Below are 21,892 nucleotides of genomic sequence, written 5' to 3' on the forward strand. Positions count from 1 at the left end.
AAGCCAAAAACTTGTATACTGAAAATTATGAGTCACTACTCAGGGAAATAGAAGAAGACACAAAGAAGTGGAAAGATATTCCATGTTCTTAGGTTGGAAAAAGTACATCATTAAAATGAATATACTACCCAGAACCATCTACAAATTTAATGCTATCCCCATCAAGATCCTAACCACATTTTTGTGAGAATAAAACAAAAGCTACAAATGTATATCTGGAACCAGAAAAGACCTAGAATTGCCAAAACAATCTTGAGAAGAAAGAACAGATCTCCCAGATCTCAAATTGTATTATAGGGCCATTGTCATTAAAACTGCTTGGTACTGGAACATGAATAGACACATTGACCAGTGGAATAGAATTGAGAGCCCAGAAGTAAGCCCCCACACTTATGGACATCTAATCTTTAACAAAGGTGCCCAGACTATTAAATGGGGAAAGCAGAGTCTCTTCAACAAATGGTGTTAGAAAAATTGGGTTGAAACATGCAGAAGAATGAAACTGAACCACTATATTTTACCAAACACAAAAGTAAATTCCAAGTGGACTAAGGACTTGGATGTTAGATCAGAAACTATCAAATACTTAGAGTAAAATTTTGGCAGACTCTTTTCTATCTAAATTTTAAAGACATCTTCAATGAAACGAATCCAATTACAAAGAAGACTAAGGCAAGAATAAACCAATGGGACTGACTACATAACATAACATAAAAAGCTTCTGCACAGCACAAGAAACCAATACTCAAAGAGACCCCTCACAGAATGGGAGATCTTTACATGCCATACGTCAGGCAAGAGGCTAATAACCAAAATATATTAAAAAGCTTGCCAAACTCAACAACAAGAAAACAAATAACCCCATCCAAAAATGGGGAGAGGATATGGACAGAATATTCACCATAGAAGAGATCCAAAAGGCAGAGAAACACATGAAAAAAAATGCTCCAAGTCATTTACTGTCAGAGAAATTCAAATAAAGACAACAATGAGATAACTCCTATGAGAATGCCATACATCAGAAAAGATAGCAGCCACAAATGCTGGAGAGATTGTGGGGACAAAGGAACCCTCTTGCACTGCTGGTGGGAATGTACATTAGTCTTAACCCCTGTGGGAGAGCAGTCTGGAGAACTCTCAGAAGGCTAGAAATGGACCTGCCCTATGATCCTGCAGTTCCTCTCCTGAGGATATATCCTAATGAACCCAACACACCTATCCAAAAAGATGTGTGTATACCTATGTTCATAATAGCACAATTTGTAATAGCCAAAACCTGGAAGCAACCCAGGTGTCCAACAACAGATGAATGGCTGAGTAAGCTGTGGTATATATACACAATGGAATACTACTCAGCTATTAAAAATGGCAACTTTACCGTTTTCAGCTAATCTTGGATGGAGCTTAAATAAATCATGTTATGTGAAATAAGTCAGAAACAGAAGGATGAATATAGGAGGGTCTCACTCATAGGCAGAAGTAAAAAACAAGATCTGAAGAGAAAACACTAAGCAGAACTTGGACTGGAGTTGGTGTATTGCACTAAAGTAAAAGACTCTGGGGTGGGCGGGGGTAGGATTCACGTCCTGGAACATGATGGCCGAGGACCTAGTGGTCCTAATTTTAAAAATTAAAAAAATTAAATTAAAAAAGGAAAGAAAAGATGTTGAATAAGCCCTCTTGCTGGCCTCTCCAGGACCTTGCCTCATTGGAGTGCAGTAATGGTGGGAACTGCCCCACTCTCTGAAGGGAGGCTAGTCAACTTACTCTGCTACTCAAGGAAGACTGCTCCTGAAATGAGTGAAGCCTAGAATTTTCCTAGCTGTGACCATGGATGTGTGAACTTTGACAGGGACTCAGAGGTTTCAAAGGCTTTTGTGCTAAGTATGAATAGACATGAGCCCTAGGTCAGATCAATGGGGTTAGCAGTTAATGGTATTTATAATCTCCCTCATATTTGGGAGATACTCTTTACACTTATCCAGCTTTGTAGCCCTTATCTAAACTCTGACACCATCTTCCCAGGCAATACTTCTTTTTATTTTCCTTTAATTTAATTTTTTATTAATAAAAAGGAAACATTGACAAAACCATAGGATAAGAGGGGTACAACTCCACACAATTCCCATCACCAGCTCTCCATATCCCATCCCCTCCCCTGATAACTTTCCTATTCTTTATTCCTCTGGGAGTATGGACCCAAGGTCATTGTGGGATGCAGAAGGTGGAAGGTATGGCTTCTGTAATTGCTTCTCCACTGACCATGGGCATTGGCAGGTTGATCCATACTCCCAACCTGTCTCTCTCTTTCCCTAGTGGGGCAGGTTTCTGGGGAATTGGAGTTTCAAGACACATTGGTGGGGTTGTCTGTTCAGGGAAGTCTGGTTGGCATCATAGTAGCATCTGGAACCTGGTGGCTGAAAAGAGAGTTAACATATAAAACCAAACAAGTTGTTGAACAATCATGGATCTAAAGGCTGGAATAGTGCCAGGCAATACTTTTAGCCCACCTGTATGTTAGCTATCAAGCTCAGCCAAAAATTAGTAAAATCATGGGCCACATGAAACATACCTAAAGTAGACTTCATAGATTCTCTCCACATGAAGACCTTTGAATTCATTTACTTTATTCCTGCCTTTGGGCCCCTGTTTATTGAACACTTTGCTTTGTATATCACTACCTTTCAGCCTCCAAGTTGCAGATGCTACCACAATGCCATCCAAACCTCTCCAGGCAGATGACCTCACCAATATGTCCTGGAACTTTACCTCTCCAGAGTCTGACCCAACTAAGGAAAGATAGAAACAGACTGGGGATATGGATTGATATATATGTCCAGTGGAGAATCAATTTCAGAAGCCAGACCTTCCATCTCCTGCACCCCAAAAAACAAATTTGGGGTCATATTCCCAGAGAGGGATAAAGAATAGGGAATTTTCCAATGGAGGAGGAGGATACAACTCTGATGGTGGGAAATGTGTGGAATTGTATGCCTGTCATCTTACAATCTTCTTAATCATTATTAAATCACTAATTTAAAAAAGACAAATATATTGTTTTAAAAAATGTTGATTGGAGCTGGGCAGTGGCACACCTGGTTAAGTGCATGGGTTACCATGTGCAAGGACCTGGATTCAAGCTGCTGGTCTCCACCTGCAGGAGGAAAGCTTCACAGGTGGTAAAGCAGTAGTACAGGTCTCTCTCTCTCTCTCTCTGTATCTCTCTGTATCTCTCTCTCTCTCTCTCTCCCTCCCTCCATTCCATTCCACTCCCTTTCCTTTTCAAGTTCTCTCTATCCTACCAAATAAACTAAAGTTAAAAAAATAAATGATGAGATAGTCTTTGTTTATAACATGTATGGACCTTCAGGGATTCATGATAAATAAAGTAAGCCAGATGGAGAAGAATGAATAGCATTGTTTCACTCTCGGGAGGTACTTAAGAAACAAAGAAATGGAAAATATAGGGAGAAATTTAAATACACAGCAGATCCAAAGATTTAAAAAGAGGGTAGAGTCCCACTAGGGAAAGAGAGAGGCAGGCTGGGAATATGGATCAACCTTCTAACGCCCATGTTCAGCAGGGAAGCAATTACAGAAGCCAGACCTTCCATCTTCTGCATCCCACAATGACCTTGGGTCCATACTCCCAAAGGGATAAAGAATAGGAAAACTATCAAGGGAGGAGATGGGATATGGAGTTCTGGTGGTGGGAATTGTGTGGAGTTGAACCCCTCTTATCCTATGGTTTTGTCAGTGTTTCCTGTTTATAAAGAAAAAAGAAAAAAAGAGGGTGGAGGTAGGGGGCTGAAAGTAGGTCAGGGGCCCAAATGTACTGCCCCGTATTTTGGCATATGTGGAACTGTAGCATTGTAACAATGGACTTATAAATCAATATTTCTTTAGTAAGATGATTATTTTTAAAAAAGTTAAGTTATTCTCATATTGAGGACTTACTCATATACAGACAGAGACCCTCTTCCCTGAATTGGATCTTTTGAGCACTCACTTGTTACTTCAAGAGCTGCATTGTACTGGGGCTGAGATGCTTGCCAAAGAGGTACATCCTATTCTGTTTCTAGTCCCTTTGGTCAAAAACTGCTGTCATAGAGGGCTCTATGCTTGTGCTTTTAAGAAAATAAATATTTAAATTGCTATAAAAAATTAAACCCAGGGGCCAGGTGGTTGAGTGCACACATCATAGTGTGCAAGGACTTAGATTTGAGCCCCTAGTCCCACCTGCAGGGGGAAATCTTTGCGAGTGGTGAAGCAATATTGCAGGTGTCTCTCTGTCTCTCTCCCTCTCTATCATGCCCTTCCCTCTTGATTTCTGGTTGTCGCTATCCAATAAGTAAAAAAAGATAGTAAAAAAAAAATTAAACCCAGATCTCCCTCCAAAAGGAGGGATGGTGGGGAGAGATAGCTCACTGGGTGGAGGATACGGCATTGCATTGCCATTAGCCTGGCTCAGGACGGTCACATTTCTTGTCACAAAGACATCATCAAACTTCTAGATGAAGACACAATAATTTGCATTAGTTCATCAGTTGTTTGTGTAACCACTTATTTCAGTTCAGTTTCTCTAGTAGCTGGAGTCTTTCCCAGCAGCTTTGGGAACCAACAAGGAATGCACACTAGACAAGATACCCTTCCATTATAGAGTGTGTTACACACACACACACACACATACACACACACACTTATTCAAGTCTGGGACAGTAAAGACAAGGACGTTTACTAAACATGTTAACTTCGGGATGTGGGAGAAAACCACAGTGTTCAGAGAAAAGAATGCAGGTCTGGGGAAAACATGCAAACTCCACACAGACAATGGCCCCAGCAAAGAATCAAACTATAACAAAATAACAACAAATAAAACAATTCTGAAAACCTGCTATAGTTGATTTACTACTAGAGACTAAAAGATGTGGATAGTTCAGTGGCTTTAGTTTCAATCTTGTTATTACTTTAGACTCCAACCTTCAAAAGCAAAGTAACGTGTCCAGATGATCCCAGCCTCATCAGGATTATTTACCCTCAGGATTTATGAAGATTTAATAAAAGTCCTTGAACAGCATTTCTGTATTATTAACAAATGTGCTGTTATTGTCCATTGTCAATGGCATTATGAGGGTAAACGCTGCAAAATATTGCTTAGATTTAGTTATAGGAAAAAGCTTATCTCTGCATATGAAACCACTTACTTTATATGGTCAGAAAATAGAAATGATGTCATCTAAAACATTTCCCTCTTTGTCTCAACTTCTTGGACAAAGATGAAGGAAAAAATTAAAATCACTTTTCTATCTACCCCCATACAATCTATTTCCAAGGGAAGACTTTTTGAAGCACTTTATGAGTGCAAGATGTTGTATCTTCAAGATTTTTACTGGCCCCTATAATTCAAAAGCATCTACTGACACAAAATTTAGTTTTCAATTTAAGGTCACCTAACAAAGGTCTTTCATATGCCAGTTTACTCAGAACAGAGGCATAAACTGTGTATCACTGACGTTATTCCAAGATTTCTATTTCTAAAAGACACAAACCTCCTGAACCCTGTCAATTGTTCCAATTTCCAAAGATGGTCTCATCAACAAGCATATATCATCCCACACACCTGTCTCACTGTGGTGGGATCTGGATCTTCTCTATCTCTGACCCACAGAGTGACTTTTGATAACCCCTACCAATGGCTTATGTCATGACTTCCATGCTGGAGGACCATGTGAAGATGGTACTCTGAGGTACTTAGAGATACAGAGAACTTATTTCCAGCTAGCATAGTCTTTCCAGAACACATATCATACATGACGAAGCTATTGCAATGACTTCAGCTTCAGTCACTATCAGACTACAATCTTGTGATTTATTCCAAGTAAGATCTACATGTTCACACCCCAATTCCCAACCCACAAAAAGCTATAAAAGAAAATAAATGATTAGTATTGTTTTGGTCATGATGTTTTGGGATGAGTGGTTATGTAGCCATAAAAATATTAACATACAACCAATAAACCAGCTTAACATACAACCATGTCTGACAGCTTACCTCATTTACTTCAGTCCCATCCTCATTGTTATATACAATCCGATAACCACTGATCTTCTTTGAAGTTGGGTCCCAGGCTAACCGGGCACTGTTAGAGCCAACATTGGATATCCTCAGGTTTCTTGGTGGACTTAAGGGCACTTTGCAGTAAATGGGGAATAAAATAGTTAAAAATAAAAGTTACATAGTGTTAAAATGCAAAAACACCATATAAATACCATAAACGCATATGAAGTTGGGCTAGGTAGTGGTGCACCTGGTGGAGTGCACGTCACAATACTCAAGGACCCGGGTTTGAGCCCCTGGCCCCACCTGCAGAGGGAAAGCTTCATAAGCAGTGAAGCAGGGCTACAGGTCTCTCTTGTGTGTACTCTCTCTCTCTATCTCCCCTACCTCTCTCAATTTTTCAGTATCTCTATCCAATAATAAATAAAAATAGTTATTTAAATCAATATTTTTCTTGTAGAGAATAAAGAGTGGTAAAAAATGATATATGCTTAGGAATAAGATTTAGGTAAATTTTCTGTGCCTATCTTTGCCTGCCAATATGATTACTAGAACTTGTAAGTAAGTAACATAATCAATTAAACAATATAGGATAACTGAAATGAAATCTAAGCTTTTATACTAAGTATTATATGAGTATCATATGGCAAAATAACTCTATTTTTTTCTTTTTAAAATACTTATTAGTGATTTAATACTGATTTACAAAATTATAAGAAAACAGTATACTGATTTAATACTGATTTACAAAATTATAAGAAAACATTGTTCCCAGCACCAGAATTCTATATCTCCATTCCCTCCATTGGAAGAAGTTATGGTAGTTTTCCCAAGGTCACAGATATGGGTTGACTATTATTTCCATAATTATTTTTGTATATATTTTGCCCATCTCCCCCTCCCGCCCCCCACCATGGTTCCATTTTCTCTTCCTTTCTAAGTCACACCAACACCTGTTACAACTTCTGGATGTCCTTTCTTCTTTCCTCTTCTTTCTTCCGGTCCTGATGGAATCACTCTACTTCACTGCACCACCATTTCCCATGTGTGAAATGAAGGGGATATTGACCTGGCATCTCTAACTTAACATGCTCCAAACTGAACCACTTACTCCTACCATCTCTCCCATTTTTTCCTCTCAGTTTTTTACTCTGAGCAAATGGAAATTTCATTCTTCTCATCTCTAAAATCCAAAAGCCTGTAATCATTCTGAATTCCTCTTTCCTTACATCCCACTTTCAGCTCACCAGCAGTTCATTTTATCTATCTCCAGAATCTGATTACTTCTTTTTATGCCCTATCTATCCCATCACTGCCATCTTAGTGAAAATTACTATTATCTCTTAGCTTGGATTTATGCAATAATTTCTAAGGAAGATACCCTGTTTCCATCTTTCCTCTATTCTGATTTATCTTTTTAAATGTATTCAGTACCAGGATGACTTCAGCAGCATGCAGACCACTGAGCCCCTTTTATGACCCAGTTTTCAACCTATTCTTTCAGAGGTAAGGGGAAGACACTACATTGACACTATCCCTGGAGTTGCATCCATTTTCATCCACAGTACTACCCAGTGGTATCTCTAGCAAAAATAATCTTCTGTGTATAGATGGCTGTTACCTACCATTGAGCTCAGGTCCCCTACAGCTGCTCCCTACCCACAGAACTCCTCCTCCTCCTTCTTTTTAAACTTTTCCCCCCTGTGATAGAGAGAATAAGAGAAGGGGGAGAGAAAGAAAGAACCAGAGCACTGCTCAGTGTGGCATAAAGTGGTGCCAGAGACTGAACGTATAACGTCTGGGGCTTAAGACATCTTATATTCTATGTGCTAACAGGCTAAGCTAACTCCACAGCCACCCTGCAGTTAACTGATGGATCAGTCAAACATATAAGTCACATAATTTTATTCCTCAGTATAAACCCTCAGAGTGCACCCACAGCTGAAGTAATGGTCTTTAAGACACTTATTAGCTGGATCACTAATATCTCTGCCATATCTCTGTCCACTACTTTCTCCTTTGCTCATGTCACGCACTGTCATCGTTCCTGGACCTGGAATGTTCAGATATTAGACATTTTCAGAATCTCTCACCCCAAGAAACTGGAATACACATTCTACTACTCAAGTCCACATCAGTCATTCTCAAGGACAGACCATATGTTAGGCTACAAAGACAGCATCAGCAAATTCAAGAGCATTGAAATCATCCCAAGCATCTTCTCAGACCACAGTGGAATTAAACTAACACTTAACAATCGACAAAACAGTCGTAATAGTAATAGTAATAATAGTCAGTAGTAATAGTAGTAATAGTAGTAATAGTCCCAGAATGTGGAAACTCAACAGTACACTCCTTAACAACTACTGGGTCACAGAGGAAATAAAGGAAGAAATCAAAATGTTTCGAGAGTTCAGTGAAAATGAAGAAAAGAGCTATCAAAATATTTGGGAGACAGAGAAGGCAGTACTGAGAACAACCAGAAGGACAGAAATCACTAAAGAGATGGCAGAAAAAAATAACATTGAAAATAAGAAAACCATACAAAAGATCAACGAAAGTAAATGTTGGTTCTTTGAAAGAGTGAACAAAATCGACAAACCTTTAGCCAGACTCACAACACAAAAAAGGGAGAAGACCCAAATAAATTGCATCATAAATGAAAGAGGAGATATTGTAACTGACACTGCAGAAATTCAACATATCATAGGAGGCTTCTATGAACAACTATATGCCACCAATTTAGAGAACCTAGAAGAAATGGATGATTTCCTAGATACCTAAAAACTTCCATCACAGTCCTATCACAGCCAAAGAAATTGAAACAGTCCCATCACAGCCCATCACAGCCAAAGAAATTGAAACAGTTATCAAAAACCTTCCCAAGAATAAAAGTCCTGGACCACATGGTTTTAAAATGAATTCTACAAAACCTTCAAGGAAGAGTTAATACCTCGACTTATAAAAGTCTTCCAGAAGACTGAAGACATAGGAATATTCCCTTGCAGCTTCTATGAAGCCAACATCACTCTAAAACCAAGACAGACAGGGACACAACCAAAAAAGAAAGCTACAGACCAATATCTCTGATGAACATAGATGCTAAAATATTGAACAAAGTTCTAGCCAACCAGATACAGCAGTATATTAAAAAGATTGTTCATCATGACCAAGTGGGGTTTATCCTAGGGATGCAAGGTTGATTTATCCACCACATCAATAAAAGCAAGACCAAAAACCACATGGACATATCAATAGATGCAGAGAAAGCCTTTGACAAAATCCAACATCCCTTTATGATCAAAACACTACACAAAATGGGAATAGATGGAAAATTCTTGAAGATAAGTGGAGTCTACATATAGCAAACCTACAGCCAACATCATACTCAATGGTGAAAAACGAGAATCATTACCCCTCAGATCATGTACTAAACAGGGCTGCCTGGTATCACCATTATTATACAAAATAGTGTTGGAAGTTCTTGCCACAGCAATCAGGCTGGAACAAGGAATTAAAGTGATACAGATTGGAAGAGAAGAAGTCAAACTCTCCCTACTTGAAGGTGACATGATAGTATACATAGAAAAACCTAGAAAGCAGCAAGAAGCTTTTGCAAATTATCAGGCAATACAGTAAGATATCAGGCTACAAAATTAACATTCAAAAGTGAGTGGCATTCCTCTATGCAAACACTAAGTTAGAAGAAATTGAAATCCAGAAATCAATTCCTTTAACTATAGCAACAAAAACAATAAAATATCTAGGAATAATTCTAACCCAAAATGTCAAAAACTTGTATACTGAAAATTATGTGTCACTACTCAAGGGAACTGAAAAAGACACAAAGAAGTGGAAAGATAATCCATGTTCATGGGTTGGAAGATTTAACATCATCAAAATGAATATACTACCCAGAACCATATGCAAATGCAATGTTATCCCCATCAAGATCCCAACCACATTTTTAGGAGACTAGAAATGCTACAGATGTTTATCTGGAACCAGAAAAGACCTAGAATTGCCAAAACAATCTTGAGAAGAAAGAACAGAACCGTAGGCATCAAACTCCCAGACTTCAAATTGTATTATAGGGCCATCGTCATCAAAACTGCTTGGTACTGAAACACACTGACCAGTGGAATAGAATTGAGAGCCCAGATCTCTTCAATAAATGGTACTGGGAAAACTGGGTTGTAACATGCAGAAGAATGAAATTGAACCACTATCTCGCCAGGAACAAAAATCAACTCTAAACGGATTCAAGACCTGGATGTTAGACCAGAAACAATAAAATACTTAGAGGAAAACATTGGTAAAACACTTTCCCAACTATACCTCAAGGACATCTTTGATGAAATAAACCCAATTGCAAGAAAGACTAAAGCAGAAACAAACCAATGGGACTACATCAAATTGAAAAGCTTCTGCACATCCAAAGAAACTATCCCACAAAGAGACCCCTCACAGAATGGGAGAAGATCTTCACATGCCATACATCAGACAAGAAACTAATCACCAAAATATATAAAGAGCTCAGCAAACTTAGCACCAAAAAAGCAAACGACCCCATCCAAAAATGGGCAGAGGATATGAACAAAACATTCACTACAGAGGAGATCCAAAAGGCTACAAACATGAAAAACTGCTCTAGGTCACTGATTGTCAGAGAAATGCAAATTAAGACAACATTGAGATACCACCTCACTCCTGTAAGAATGGCATACATCAAAAAGGACAGCAGCAACAAATGCTGGAGAGGCTGTGGGGACAGAGGAACCCTTTTGCATTGCTGGTGGGAATGTAAACTGGTCCAGCCTCTGTGGAGAGCAGTCTGGAAAACTCTCACAAGGCTAGACATGGACCTCCCATATGATCCAGTAATTCCTCTCCTGGGGTTATACCCCAAGGACTCCATAACACCCAACCAAAAAGATGTGTGTACTCCTATGTTCATAGCAGCACAATTCATAATAGCTAAAACCTGGAAGCAGCCCAGGTTCCCAACAACACATGAGTGGCTGAGAAAGCTGTGGTATATATACACAATGAAATACTATGCAGCTATCAAGGACAATGAACCCACCTTCTCTGACCCATCTTGGACAGAGCTAGAAGGAATTATAAGTGAGCTAAGTCAGAAAGATAAAGATGAGTATGGTATGATCCCACTCATCAACAGAAGTTGACTAAGAAGATCTGAAAGGGAAACTAAAAGCAGGATCTGACTAAATTGAAAGTAGGGCACCAAAGTAAAAACCCTGTGGTGAGGGGTAGACATGCAGCTTCCTGGGCCGGTGGGTGGGTGGGATGGGACACAGTCTTTTGGTGGTGGGGATGGTGTTTATGTACACTCCTATTAAAGTGTAGTCATATAAATCACTAGTCAATTAATATGAGGGGGAAAATTAATTGTTATGTCTCTATGTTTTTAAAACACAGATTGAGTCTTTTTAATATAGGCTGTGTATTTGATATGCAGACTCTCTCAAAAGCCTAGACCAAGTAGATCAGAAGCAACCAGTGGAACAGCTATTTGCAAGATACTGGGTACTATACAGCAAACCCTAACAAAAAGACTTTTCAAAGTTAACCCAATTACCAAATAATGTGATGATAACATTAATTATCGATTGTCTTTTTGAACCCTAAGACAGCAGGAACCTCACATCTCCACTATAGAGCTTATATCTCTCCCAGTCCTGGAACCTTAGGATAGGAACCACTTTCCCGCATGCTTCTCCCAATCCATATCAAATAATACTGCATCAACCGATCGCAACCTAATCAATGCAATGATTGCCACCTCAACATGCTTCACTTCAGACTGTGTCCAGAGACTTCACGTGGGGAATGACAACCCTTCAGCTTCATTACTCGGCTGAGACCTTTCCTTTCATAGTATTCTCTAATTCCATCCCAGGTGGATCACTTTCTAACAAAGTCCCAAAACCTAGATATACACCAGGTTCTGTGAGAGAGAGCATATGCTCACACATATCCATAAACTACTGCAAAATATATACCTGAAAGCAGAAGTACACTAGAGTTTGCAGTGAGTACCTCCCTAACACTTCCTCTCCATTATTCCAAGCTTTGGGTCCATGATTGCTCAACAATTTGTTTAGCTTTGTATGTTAACTCTCTTTTCAGTTAACAGGTTCCAGATGCCATCAGGATGCTAGCCAGGCTTCCCTGGACTGAAGACCCCACAATGTATCTTGGAGCTCAGCTTCCCTAGAGACCCACCTTACTAGGGAAAGAGAAAGGCAGACTGGGAGTATGGACCGACCAGTCAACGTCCATGTTCAGCAGGGAAGCAATTACAGAAGCCAGACCTTCCACCTTCTGCAACCCACAACGACCCTGGGTCCATGCTCCCAGAGGGATGGAGAATGGGAAAGCTATCAGGGGAGGGGATGGGATGGGATATGGAGATTGGGTGGTGGGAATTGTGTGGAGTTGTACCCCTCCTACCCCTATGGCTTTGTTAATTTATCCTTTCTTAAATAAAAAAATAAATTAAAAAAAAGTCTTTAGCACTAAAAAAAAAAAAGAATTGAGAGCCCAGAAGACCCCTCACTTATGGCCATCTAATATTTGATAAAGGTGCCCAGACTATTAAATGGGGGGAAAGCAGAGTCTTTTCAACAAATGATGTTGGAAAAAATGGGTTGAAACATGCAGAAGAATGAAACTGAACCACTATATTTCACTAAACAGAAAAGTAAATTCCAAGTGGATCAAGGACTTGGCTATTAGACCAGAAACTATTAGATACTTAGAGGAAAATATTGGCAGAACTCTTTCCCGCATAAATTTTTAAAGACATCTTCAACGAAATGAATACAATTACAAAGAATACTAAGGCAAGTATAAACCTATGGGACTACTTCTGCACAGCAAAAAGCTTCTGCACAGCCAAAGAAACCAATACCCAAACAAAGAGACCCCTCAAAGATTCAGAGAAGATCTTTACATGCCATATATCAGACAAAAGTTTAATAACCAAAATATATAAAGAGCTTGCTAAACTCAACAAGAAGAAAACAAATAACCCCATTCAAAAATGGGGAGAGGATATGGGCAGAATATTCACCACAGAGGAGATCCAAAAGGTAGAGAAACCCATGACAAAAATGCTCCAAGTCATTGATTGTCAGAGAAATTCAAAAAAAGACAACAATGAGATACCACTTCACTCCTGTGAGAATGCCATACATCAGAAAAGATAGCAGCAACAAATGTTGGAGAGGTTGTGGAGACAAAGGAACCCTCTTGCACTGCATTAGTCTAACCCCTGTGGAGAGCAGTCTAGAGAAGGCTAGAAATGGACCTGCCCTATGATCCTGCAGTTCCTCTCCTGAGGATATAACCTAATGAACCCAACACACCTATGCAAAAAGATGTGTGTATACCTATGTTCATAATAGCACAATTTTTAATAGCCAAAACATGGAAGCAACCCAGGTGTCCAACAACAGATGAGTGGCTGAGCAAGTTGTGGTATATATACACAATGGAATACTACTCAGCTATTAAAAACGGTGAATTCACCGTTTTCAGCTGATCTTGGATGGAGCTTGAAGAAATCATGTTAAGTGAAATAAGTCAGAAACAGAAGAATGAATATAGGATGGTCTCACTCACAGGCATAAGTTGAACAATAAGATTAGGAAAAAAAAAACACAAGTAGAACTTGAACTGGAGTTGGTGTATTACACCAAATTAAAAGACTCTGGTGTGGGTGGGGCAGGGGAGTACAGGTCCAAAAAGGATGACAGAGGACCTACTGGGGTTTGTACTGTTATGTGAAAAATTGAGAAATTTTATGTATGTACAAACTATTGTATTTACTGTTGAATGTAAAACATTAAACCCAGTAAAGAAATAAAAAACAAACTTTATCAGCCTAAATCAGAAGAAACACTGGCTGTTACTTTAAAAATATTTGTAATAGGGAATCCAGTGGTAGTGCAGCGGGTTAAGCGCACATGGCGCAAAGTACAAAGACTGACCTGAGGATCCAGGTTCGAGTCTCCGGCTCCACACCTGCAGGGGAGTTGCTTCACAAGCCGTGAAGCAGGTCTGCAGTTGTCTATCTTTCTCCCCCTCCTCTCTCCATTTCTCTCTGTCCTATCCAACAGCAAGGATATCAATAACAACATCAGTAATAACTACAACAATAATAAAAACAACAAGTGCAAAAAGGGGAAATAAATAAATAAATATTAAAAAAAATATTTGTAATGGTGTTGACATTTTATTTATTATTATTTTATTCTGACAGTTTGGGATTACTGGCCTGTGAGATATCACTGCTCCCAATGGATTCTTTCTTTCCTTCCTCCCTTCCTATCTTCTCTCTTTCTTTTCCTCTCTTTTTTGTTGGCTCATACAGCAATTAAAGGGTGATAAACACTAGCTCATCATTCATGAACTTCACCTTTGCATGGTGCTCCTCTGTGGTGTCCAGGAGCTCAAATCTGGGTCCTCACATGGTAAAGTATGAGCTCCAGAGAATGAGCTAGTTGTTGGATCACAATTCTGCAGATTCCCAAGTATTCATTCCATAGCTTTCTGTACTTTTTCAAGAAACATCTTATGATTCTATAGATTAAAGCTTGTGAGTACCAGCTGATGGTTTCATTTACATGCAGAATATAGAGAATTCAAATAGGGGCCAGGTGGTAGTACACCTGGTTGAGCTCACATGTTACAGTACTCAAGAACTTGGGTTCAAGCCTCCAGTACCCACCTGCAGGGGGAAAGCTTTGTGAGTTGTGAAGCAGGGCTGCAGATGCCTCTGTCTCACCCTCTTTATCTCCCACTACCCTCTCAATTTCTGACTATCTTTATCCAACAAATAAAGATAATGAGAGAGAGAGAGAAAGAGAAAGAAAATTCAAACAGGTGAGCTTGAGAAGAATAGGATGATAAAAAAGAAGTAGCCAAACTGAGAACTATGTGGTTATCTATAGAAGGAGGGGGCACAGAATTAGGGTGGTAAGTAATCTGGGGAACTATATTCCTGTAATTTTATAATCTTATTAACTATTATTGTATCACTAATAAGAAAAAATGTCAAAAATATTTGGTATTTTCATGAGATTTTATACACTTATAGTGAAAACAACCACTATGATTTATTATGTATCTCTTACAACTCTAAAACATAACTCATTACCTGATTAAATCCCATATTTGATGACAAGATTGAAATTACAACTATTTCCTCTAGTCAGATCATGAAACTGACATAACTTGACTAAATTTTGGTCTTGACCTTGGTAGGAGAATATGAGCAGTTATAATTCAATCCAGACAACTGATGAATTGATCTGAATCAGTGCTGATAAAGCCATTAAGACAAAATGTTGCATCACTTTTTCATTATCATTAAATCACAATTTTACTGAAGTTGGGACTACTAACTCAGTTGCTATCTTTCCAAAACCAACACATCTATCCTGTGATCTGATCTTGCATTTGGATTCAGATAAAGATACTGTTGGCAATATCTAGAGAATTAGGTTTTTTCTATTTTTATTTATATATCCAGAGAATTCTAAAAGTCAGATCTAGCATCCATGTAGTTCATAATGATATGATTACCACAAATACATTTCTTTCCCCTTAGAAAAACACTCATTTTCTTACATTACAATCAGCTCTTAAGAAGTTTCAACCTAAATTAATGTTTCCAATTCAGAATTCCAAAATAAATAAATTTTTTAAAACATGATAACATTTCATCTGAATGACTGAACTCCTTACATGTTGTTTCTTGACTTGTAACAGGATCACTGGCCTCTTCTCCAAACATAGCATAAATTGTAACTGTGTATTCCGTATTGGGCAACAAACCACTCAATTCAATATTTGTGTGGGTCTCTCCAATTTTCATCTGAAAAGAACACACATTATCAGATAATTTGCCAGTGTGCATTATTCATAGTGATCAGAATATAACTGAATGGTGAAATTCATGAACTTAAGGCTTTATCTCTTCACAACCCCCCATCAAACAAGTTTCAACACTTTTCTTTCATGTTGCTTCATATTAAGAACAGTTTTGACGGAAACATAAAACTTGATGTGCCCATGTGTGTTATTTTAAGATAACTCTTTACATCTGGACAAGTAGCGATTACTACCAGATTAACAAATATTTGAACCTCAGAAGAGTGTGGGAGAAATTGAATCTTCAGTGTTCTCTATAGTGTGAGCTAGGGGCAAGGCCAAGTGGACATCTTATTCCACTTGGCTAATTCTAACCAGTCAGCTGGCTTCATGCCCAGTTTTGGCTTCAAGTTCAACTGACCTGAATCTTTTTTTATTGGCTCACACAACAAAGAAGCCTCTCAGGTTATAAGTACTTTCCAGGCTTCAGAAGAGATAAGTTCACCCTGATGCCCTACTTGTCAATTTGCCTTTCAATTCTGGAATGATTTTTCTGATCCTTGATCAACATTCTCAGTTGTGTGACAACTGAGTTTAATTAACAGTGTGATAGCATGGTGTTATTTTGTTTGAAAATAAAGTTAAAAAAAGTCACTCATTACCTCCCCAACACTTCCTCTCCACTATTCCAATCTTGGGATCCATGTTTGCTCAACAAATTGATTGGCTTTGTATGTTAACTCTCTTTTCAATCACCAGGTTCCAGATGCCACCAGGATGCTGGCTAGGCTTCCCTGGATTGAGGACCCCACCAATGTGTCCTGGAGCTCAGCTTCCCCAGAGACACACCTGACTAGGGAAAGAGAGAGGCAGACTGGGAGTATGGACCGACCAGTCAACACCCATGTTCAGCAGGGAAGCAATTACAGAAGCCAGACCTTCTACCTTCTGCAACCCTCAACGACCCTGGGTCCATGCTCCCAGAGGGCTAGAGAATGGGAAGGCTATCATGGGAGAGGGTGGGTTATGGGGATTGGGTGGTGGGAATTGTGTGGAGTTGTACCCCTCCTACCTTATGCCTTTGTTCACTAATCCTTTCTTAAATTAAAAATTTAAATAAAAAAAAAAAAGAAAGAAAAAGAGAAAAAAATGACAATAGCAATAAAAAAATACATAGAAGGTAAAAAAAAAAAAAGTCACTCATGCCAGTGTCATAGTGGACATTTTCAATTTGTAATTATACCAACATATGTTTCAAAACCCACCATTCAAATTTGTTAAATATCTAAAATTTGCCATAGTGACTTCAGATCATATTTGGAAAAAAAACAATATATTCAGATGAAGCCGAAGTTCTTTCTCATTCTTCTCACTCTCAGTCTATCCTAATATTTAGCTATTTCTTACTTTCACATGCATATGGACACATCTGAAATTATACAAAATTCTGTATGAAAACCCAGTAAGTGTTAACTAGGACTCTTTCTAGAATGTGAAATCACAGACTTCCCCTCTTTGGCTAATGTGAAATCTCTAAAAATTATACACTAAATATTCACAGTGAACATCTACTTTATGGATATCTAACAAAGATTTTAGGATTATTGTAGGCAGCAGGTAGTTACCTCCTTTTCGTCCCCAGCTAGACCCTCTGTTAGAGGAGCATAAAGAATCAGGTATCCAGAGGCTCCAGCCACTGGATTCCATTTGGCCTTTAGACTGTTTTCTGTTACATCATATAGTTCAAGGTTGGAAGCCATGGGTAAAGCCACTGCAAGAGAAGTTCTGTTTTTTTAAATGTTCAGTACTTGCTTATTTTAAATCATCTATGTATTAATTTGCAAGGAAAACATAGTTTGTGGGAGAGATAGCATAATAGTTATGCAAAAAGACTTTCTTTTATGCCTTTGGCTCTTCATTCCCAGGTTCTGTTCTCTACACCACCATAAGCCAGAGCTGAGCAGTGCTCTGTCTTCTCTTTGTATATCTCTCTAGTTAAAATAAAACTAATAAGATATATTTATTTTAAAAAAGAAAACATAATTTGCTTTTCAGGCAATTTTCATCCATAAACCTGTTCACAAAGTCATGGTTTCTGGGAGTTGGGCGGTAGCGCAGTGGGTTAAGCGCATGTGGCGCAAAGCGCAAGAACTGGCAGAAGGATCCCGGTTCCTCCCACCTGCAGGGAAGTCCCTTCACAGGCGGTGAAGCATGTCTGCAGGTGTTTATCTTTCTCTCCCCACTCTGTCTTCCCCTCCTCTCTCCATTTCTCTCTGTCCTATCCAACAACGACAACAATAATAACTACAACAACAATAAAAAGATAGCAAGGGCAACAAAAGGGAAAATAAATAAAATTTTTTAAAAAGTCATGATTTCTAACAGTATAAACATATTAAATGTTCATTTTTGGCATTTCTAGGGCTTTCAAGTGGAATGAGAGAGGGAATGTGGTGCAAAGAAGAGACCATAGAACCAAAGCTGTCTTTAGTGCTTTAGGGGCTGCACTCAAACCTGGGTTTCACTCATGTTCAAGAAAGTGCGCCATCCATGTGAGTTATTTTCCTAGCCTATGCTCAAAGTTTACAAATAAGAGTGTAACTCCAGAGTTTCTTATATCCCACTACTCACTGACTTGCTTAATCAATGACAGAATGGGTAGCTGGATGAAGTGCATGGATGAATCAAGATTTATTGATACATTCAATCAGAGACAGTTGTGAGACATGTCTAGTCAGTAGTAAAAGTGAGAAATATGGAAATAAGACTGGCCACACCTGAGACAGAGTAATAAGGAGATTACAGATAAATTGCAAGTTCTTGGTTTAAATAATGCCAACTACACCATGAAATGTTTACAAATAGGCCTTACATATTATGGTCCTGTCTACTTTTCTGACCACAGTGTCCAGGTTGGTACTCTGTTTACAATGAAGGCCCTTGTCAGCAGGATTCCATGTAAACAGTGGTACAAGAAGTTAGAAGTGGGGCAGGACCCAATACATACGTGTAGTTTCAGTTCCCCGTAGGCCTTCACTAGCAGTGTGGGGATATATCGCAAAGACTGCTATCTGGTATTCAGTTAATGACATCAAATTCTTCAGCACTGTGGAAGACTCACTTCCATCTACTACCACCTATTTAAAGAGTTCAATGAATAAGAGTATGAAACATTTCAAATGAAGATTTTAAATCTTAAGCAAACATTGCTTTAGCAAGAATACTTCATGAAATATGTTTAATAAGTTTGGACCACAGGGATGTAGAAATTAACATAGGTTCCTATGCTGAATATGGGCCCCAGATCAAATCGATGGGGTTTACAGTCAACAATATTTATAAACTTTTCCCATATTTGGCAGCTACTCTCTGCCCTGATTCAGCTTTTTAGCCCTTTTTCCAGCCATGACATCATCTCCCCCAGACAATAACTTGGATCCACCTGCATATCAGATGTCAGGCTCAGGCAAAAACTAATAAAGTCATGGGCCCTTTGGAATATACCAAAATAGACCTACTAGCTATTTTCAAAACAGAGACCCCAAATCTTCATCTGCAATATTCCAGTCTTCAGGTTTATGGTTAGTCAACAATGTGTTTGGTTTTATATGTTAACTCTCTTTTCAGCCACCAGGTTCCAGATGCTAGCATGATGCCAACTGGACCTCCCTGGGCAGACAGCCCCACCAATGTGTCCTGGAGTCTCACTTCCTTAGAGTCCTGCTCCACTAGGGAAAGAAAGAGGCAGGCTGGGAGTATGGATTGACCTTCCAATGCCCATGTTCAGTGGGAAAGCAATCACAGAAGCCAGACCTTCCACCTTCTGCATACCATAATGACCCTGGGTTTATACTCCCAGGAGGTTAAAGAATAGGAAATCTACCAGGGGATAGGATGGGATATGGAGCTCTAGTGGTGGGAATTGTACCCCTCTTATCCTATGGTCTTGTCAGTGTTTCCATTTTATAAATAAATAAAATTAAAACAAGAAATATGTTTTATACCACACCCTCTTTTGTACAGTGCCAGTCAATTCTCCTTGAGTTCCTTAGTGAACTTATGTGCCTTTTATAGGATAGGCACAGATATTTTTTATTATTTAAAAACAAAAGGAACTTATGTCATCCCTAAGCTAACAGTTATTTTATTCACACCCACTTAGTAACAGTTTGCATGTGCTGTTTACCCTTGGAGTTTTGGGAAACATTTGAGAGGTTTCTTAGTCATGAAAACAGATTGAACCAGTGGAAGTTCTGCTTATTTATTTATTGATCCAGATGATTTAAATCTATGGCCTACTTCTCCAACTCTTTTTTTTAAAAGTCACAAACACTTCCATCATGCAGAAGAAAACTGTGGAACATAATGAAACCAATCAGAAACTAGAGCAATAAAAAGTTAACATGTCACGAAATAGGGACAGGGGTTTTACTTAGTTTTACCATATTCCCTGTGAGTTGCTGGATGAAAAGTAGGAAATGTAAAGGATCTAGTCTTTTGACAAAAGATGTTCTTTATTATGTTATGCACCCATGTGTTGACCAACCTATGAAAAAATCCGACACAGCTGTTATTACCACTACAAATGTTAGGAAACCACAGATCTGGAGGACTGGACTATATAACCATATAATTTGGGATACAGAGATTTCATTAGTAAAGAAAGTCCAGGTCACTCCCAAAGTAGAAAAAGTAGATGAATAAATAAAGGAATCTGACATGAAAAAGAAAAATCATTAATGATTGTTCTAAAACTCATACATTTTTAAAAAGAACAAATGTTAAAATCAAGCTATAATAGAAACTGATATGTGAACTGGTCTGAGAGTTATGTGGTAGATAGGTGAGAAGACAAAATGCAAACAGTATAATTCAGACAGGTGGGAGAATATCATGCGCACACGAAAATGTTTTTTAGTAAAATGATAAAAAATATTTATGGCAGGATAATCTTATTATACACATTGGTTTTGTTCTTTTTCCAGAAAGAGTTTGGGCTGAGGGAAAGTGATTTGGAAGCACTATCTCCTTATTACCTCATTTGGTTTTCCACCCCTGGTAGGGTAGTAGACGACTCTGTACTTTTGCACTTTTCCTGGGGCATGGGTCCAGTTAACCATAAAGCTTCTGGCAGTGACTTCAGAAGTCATCAACTCTGTGGGAGGCCCAATAGTGGCAAGAGCTGAGGCTAAATTAAAGAGATAGATGAAGTGAAACTCTTCCCCAAAGTTATTACTTATACAATTAGAATATGCCATTAGTTTGAAATGACAATAGATTCCATGCTGCCTCTAAGATTTTCATCATTGATATCAACCACTATACTAAGCTCTAAGCTTACCAACTTTCAGTAAGACACAGTCCTTGACTCTACGCAATTTTCTGTAAGACAATGCCCTAGAATACTAAAGATAAAAAATACAGCATTGGGAGTCGGGCTGTAGCGCAGCGGGTTAAGCGCAGGTGGCGCAAAGCACAAGGACTGGCATAAGGATCCTGGTTCGAACCCCGGCTCCCCACCTGCAGGAGAGTTGCTTCACAAGCGGTGAAGCAGGTCTGCAGGTGTCTTTCTCTCCTCCTCTCTGTCTTCCCCTCCTCTCTCCATTTCTCTCTGTCCTATCCATCAACAACAACAACAATAATAACTACAACAATAAAACAACAAGGGCAACAAAAGGGAATAAATAAATAAAATAAATATTTTTAAAAAAATACAGCATTAGGGAGTCTGGTGGTAGCGCAGAGGGTTAAGCACATGTGGCGCAAAGCTCAAGGACCGGCATAAGGATCCCGGTTTGAGGCCCCGGTTCCCCACCTGTAGGAGAGTTGCTTCACAAGTGGTGAAGCAGGTCTGCAGTTGTCTTTCTCTCCCCCTCTCTGTCTTCCCCTCCTCTCTCTATCTCTCTGTCCTATCCAACAAGGACGACATCA

General features: G+C 38.9%; 1 protein-coding gene across 5 annotated transcripts in view; it reads right to left on the reverse strand.

The window, feature by feature from the left end:
• Positions 1–21,892, reverse strand: part of COL14A1 (collagen type XIV alpha 1 chain) — a 243,560-nt gene that overhangs the window by 144,044 nt on the left and 77,624 nt on the right. For all 5 annotated transcript variants that reach the window (XM_060195648.1, XM_060195647.1, XM_060195649.1 and 2 more), the window contains 5 exons: positions 20,998–21,149; positions 18,969–19,098; positions 17,587–17,732; positions 15,836–15,965; positions 6,053–6,192 (listed from right to left, as the gene is read on the reverse strand). In XM_060195648.1, the coding sequence (XP_060051631.1) occupies positions 6,053–6,192; positions 15,836–15,965; positions 17,587–17,732; positions 18,969–19,098; positions 20,998–21,149 (698 nt within the window). The remainder of the gene's footprint in view (positions 1–6,052; positions 6,193–15,835; positions 15,966–17,586; positions 17,733–18,968; positions 19,099–20,997; positions 21,150–21,892) is intronic.

The sequence above is a fragment of the Erinaceus europaeus genome, chromosome 1, assembly GCF_950295315.1.
Source record: "Erinaceus europaeus chromosome 1, mEriEur2.1, whole genome shotgun sequence".
Lineage (NCBI taxonomy): Eukaryota > Metazoa > Chordata > Mammalia > Eulipotyphla > Erinaceidae > Erinaceus > Erinaceus europaeus.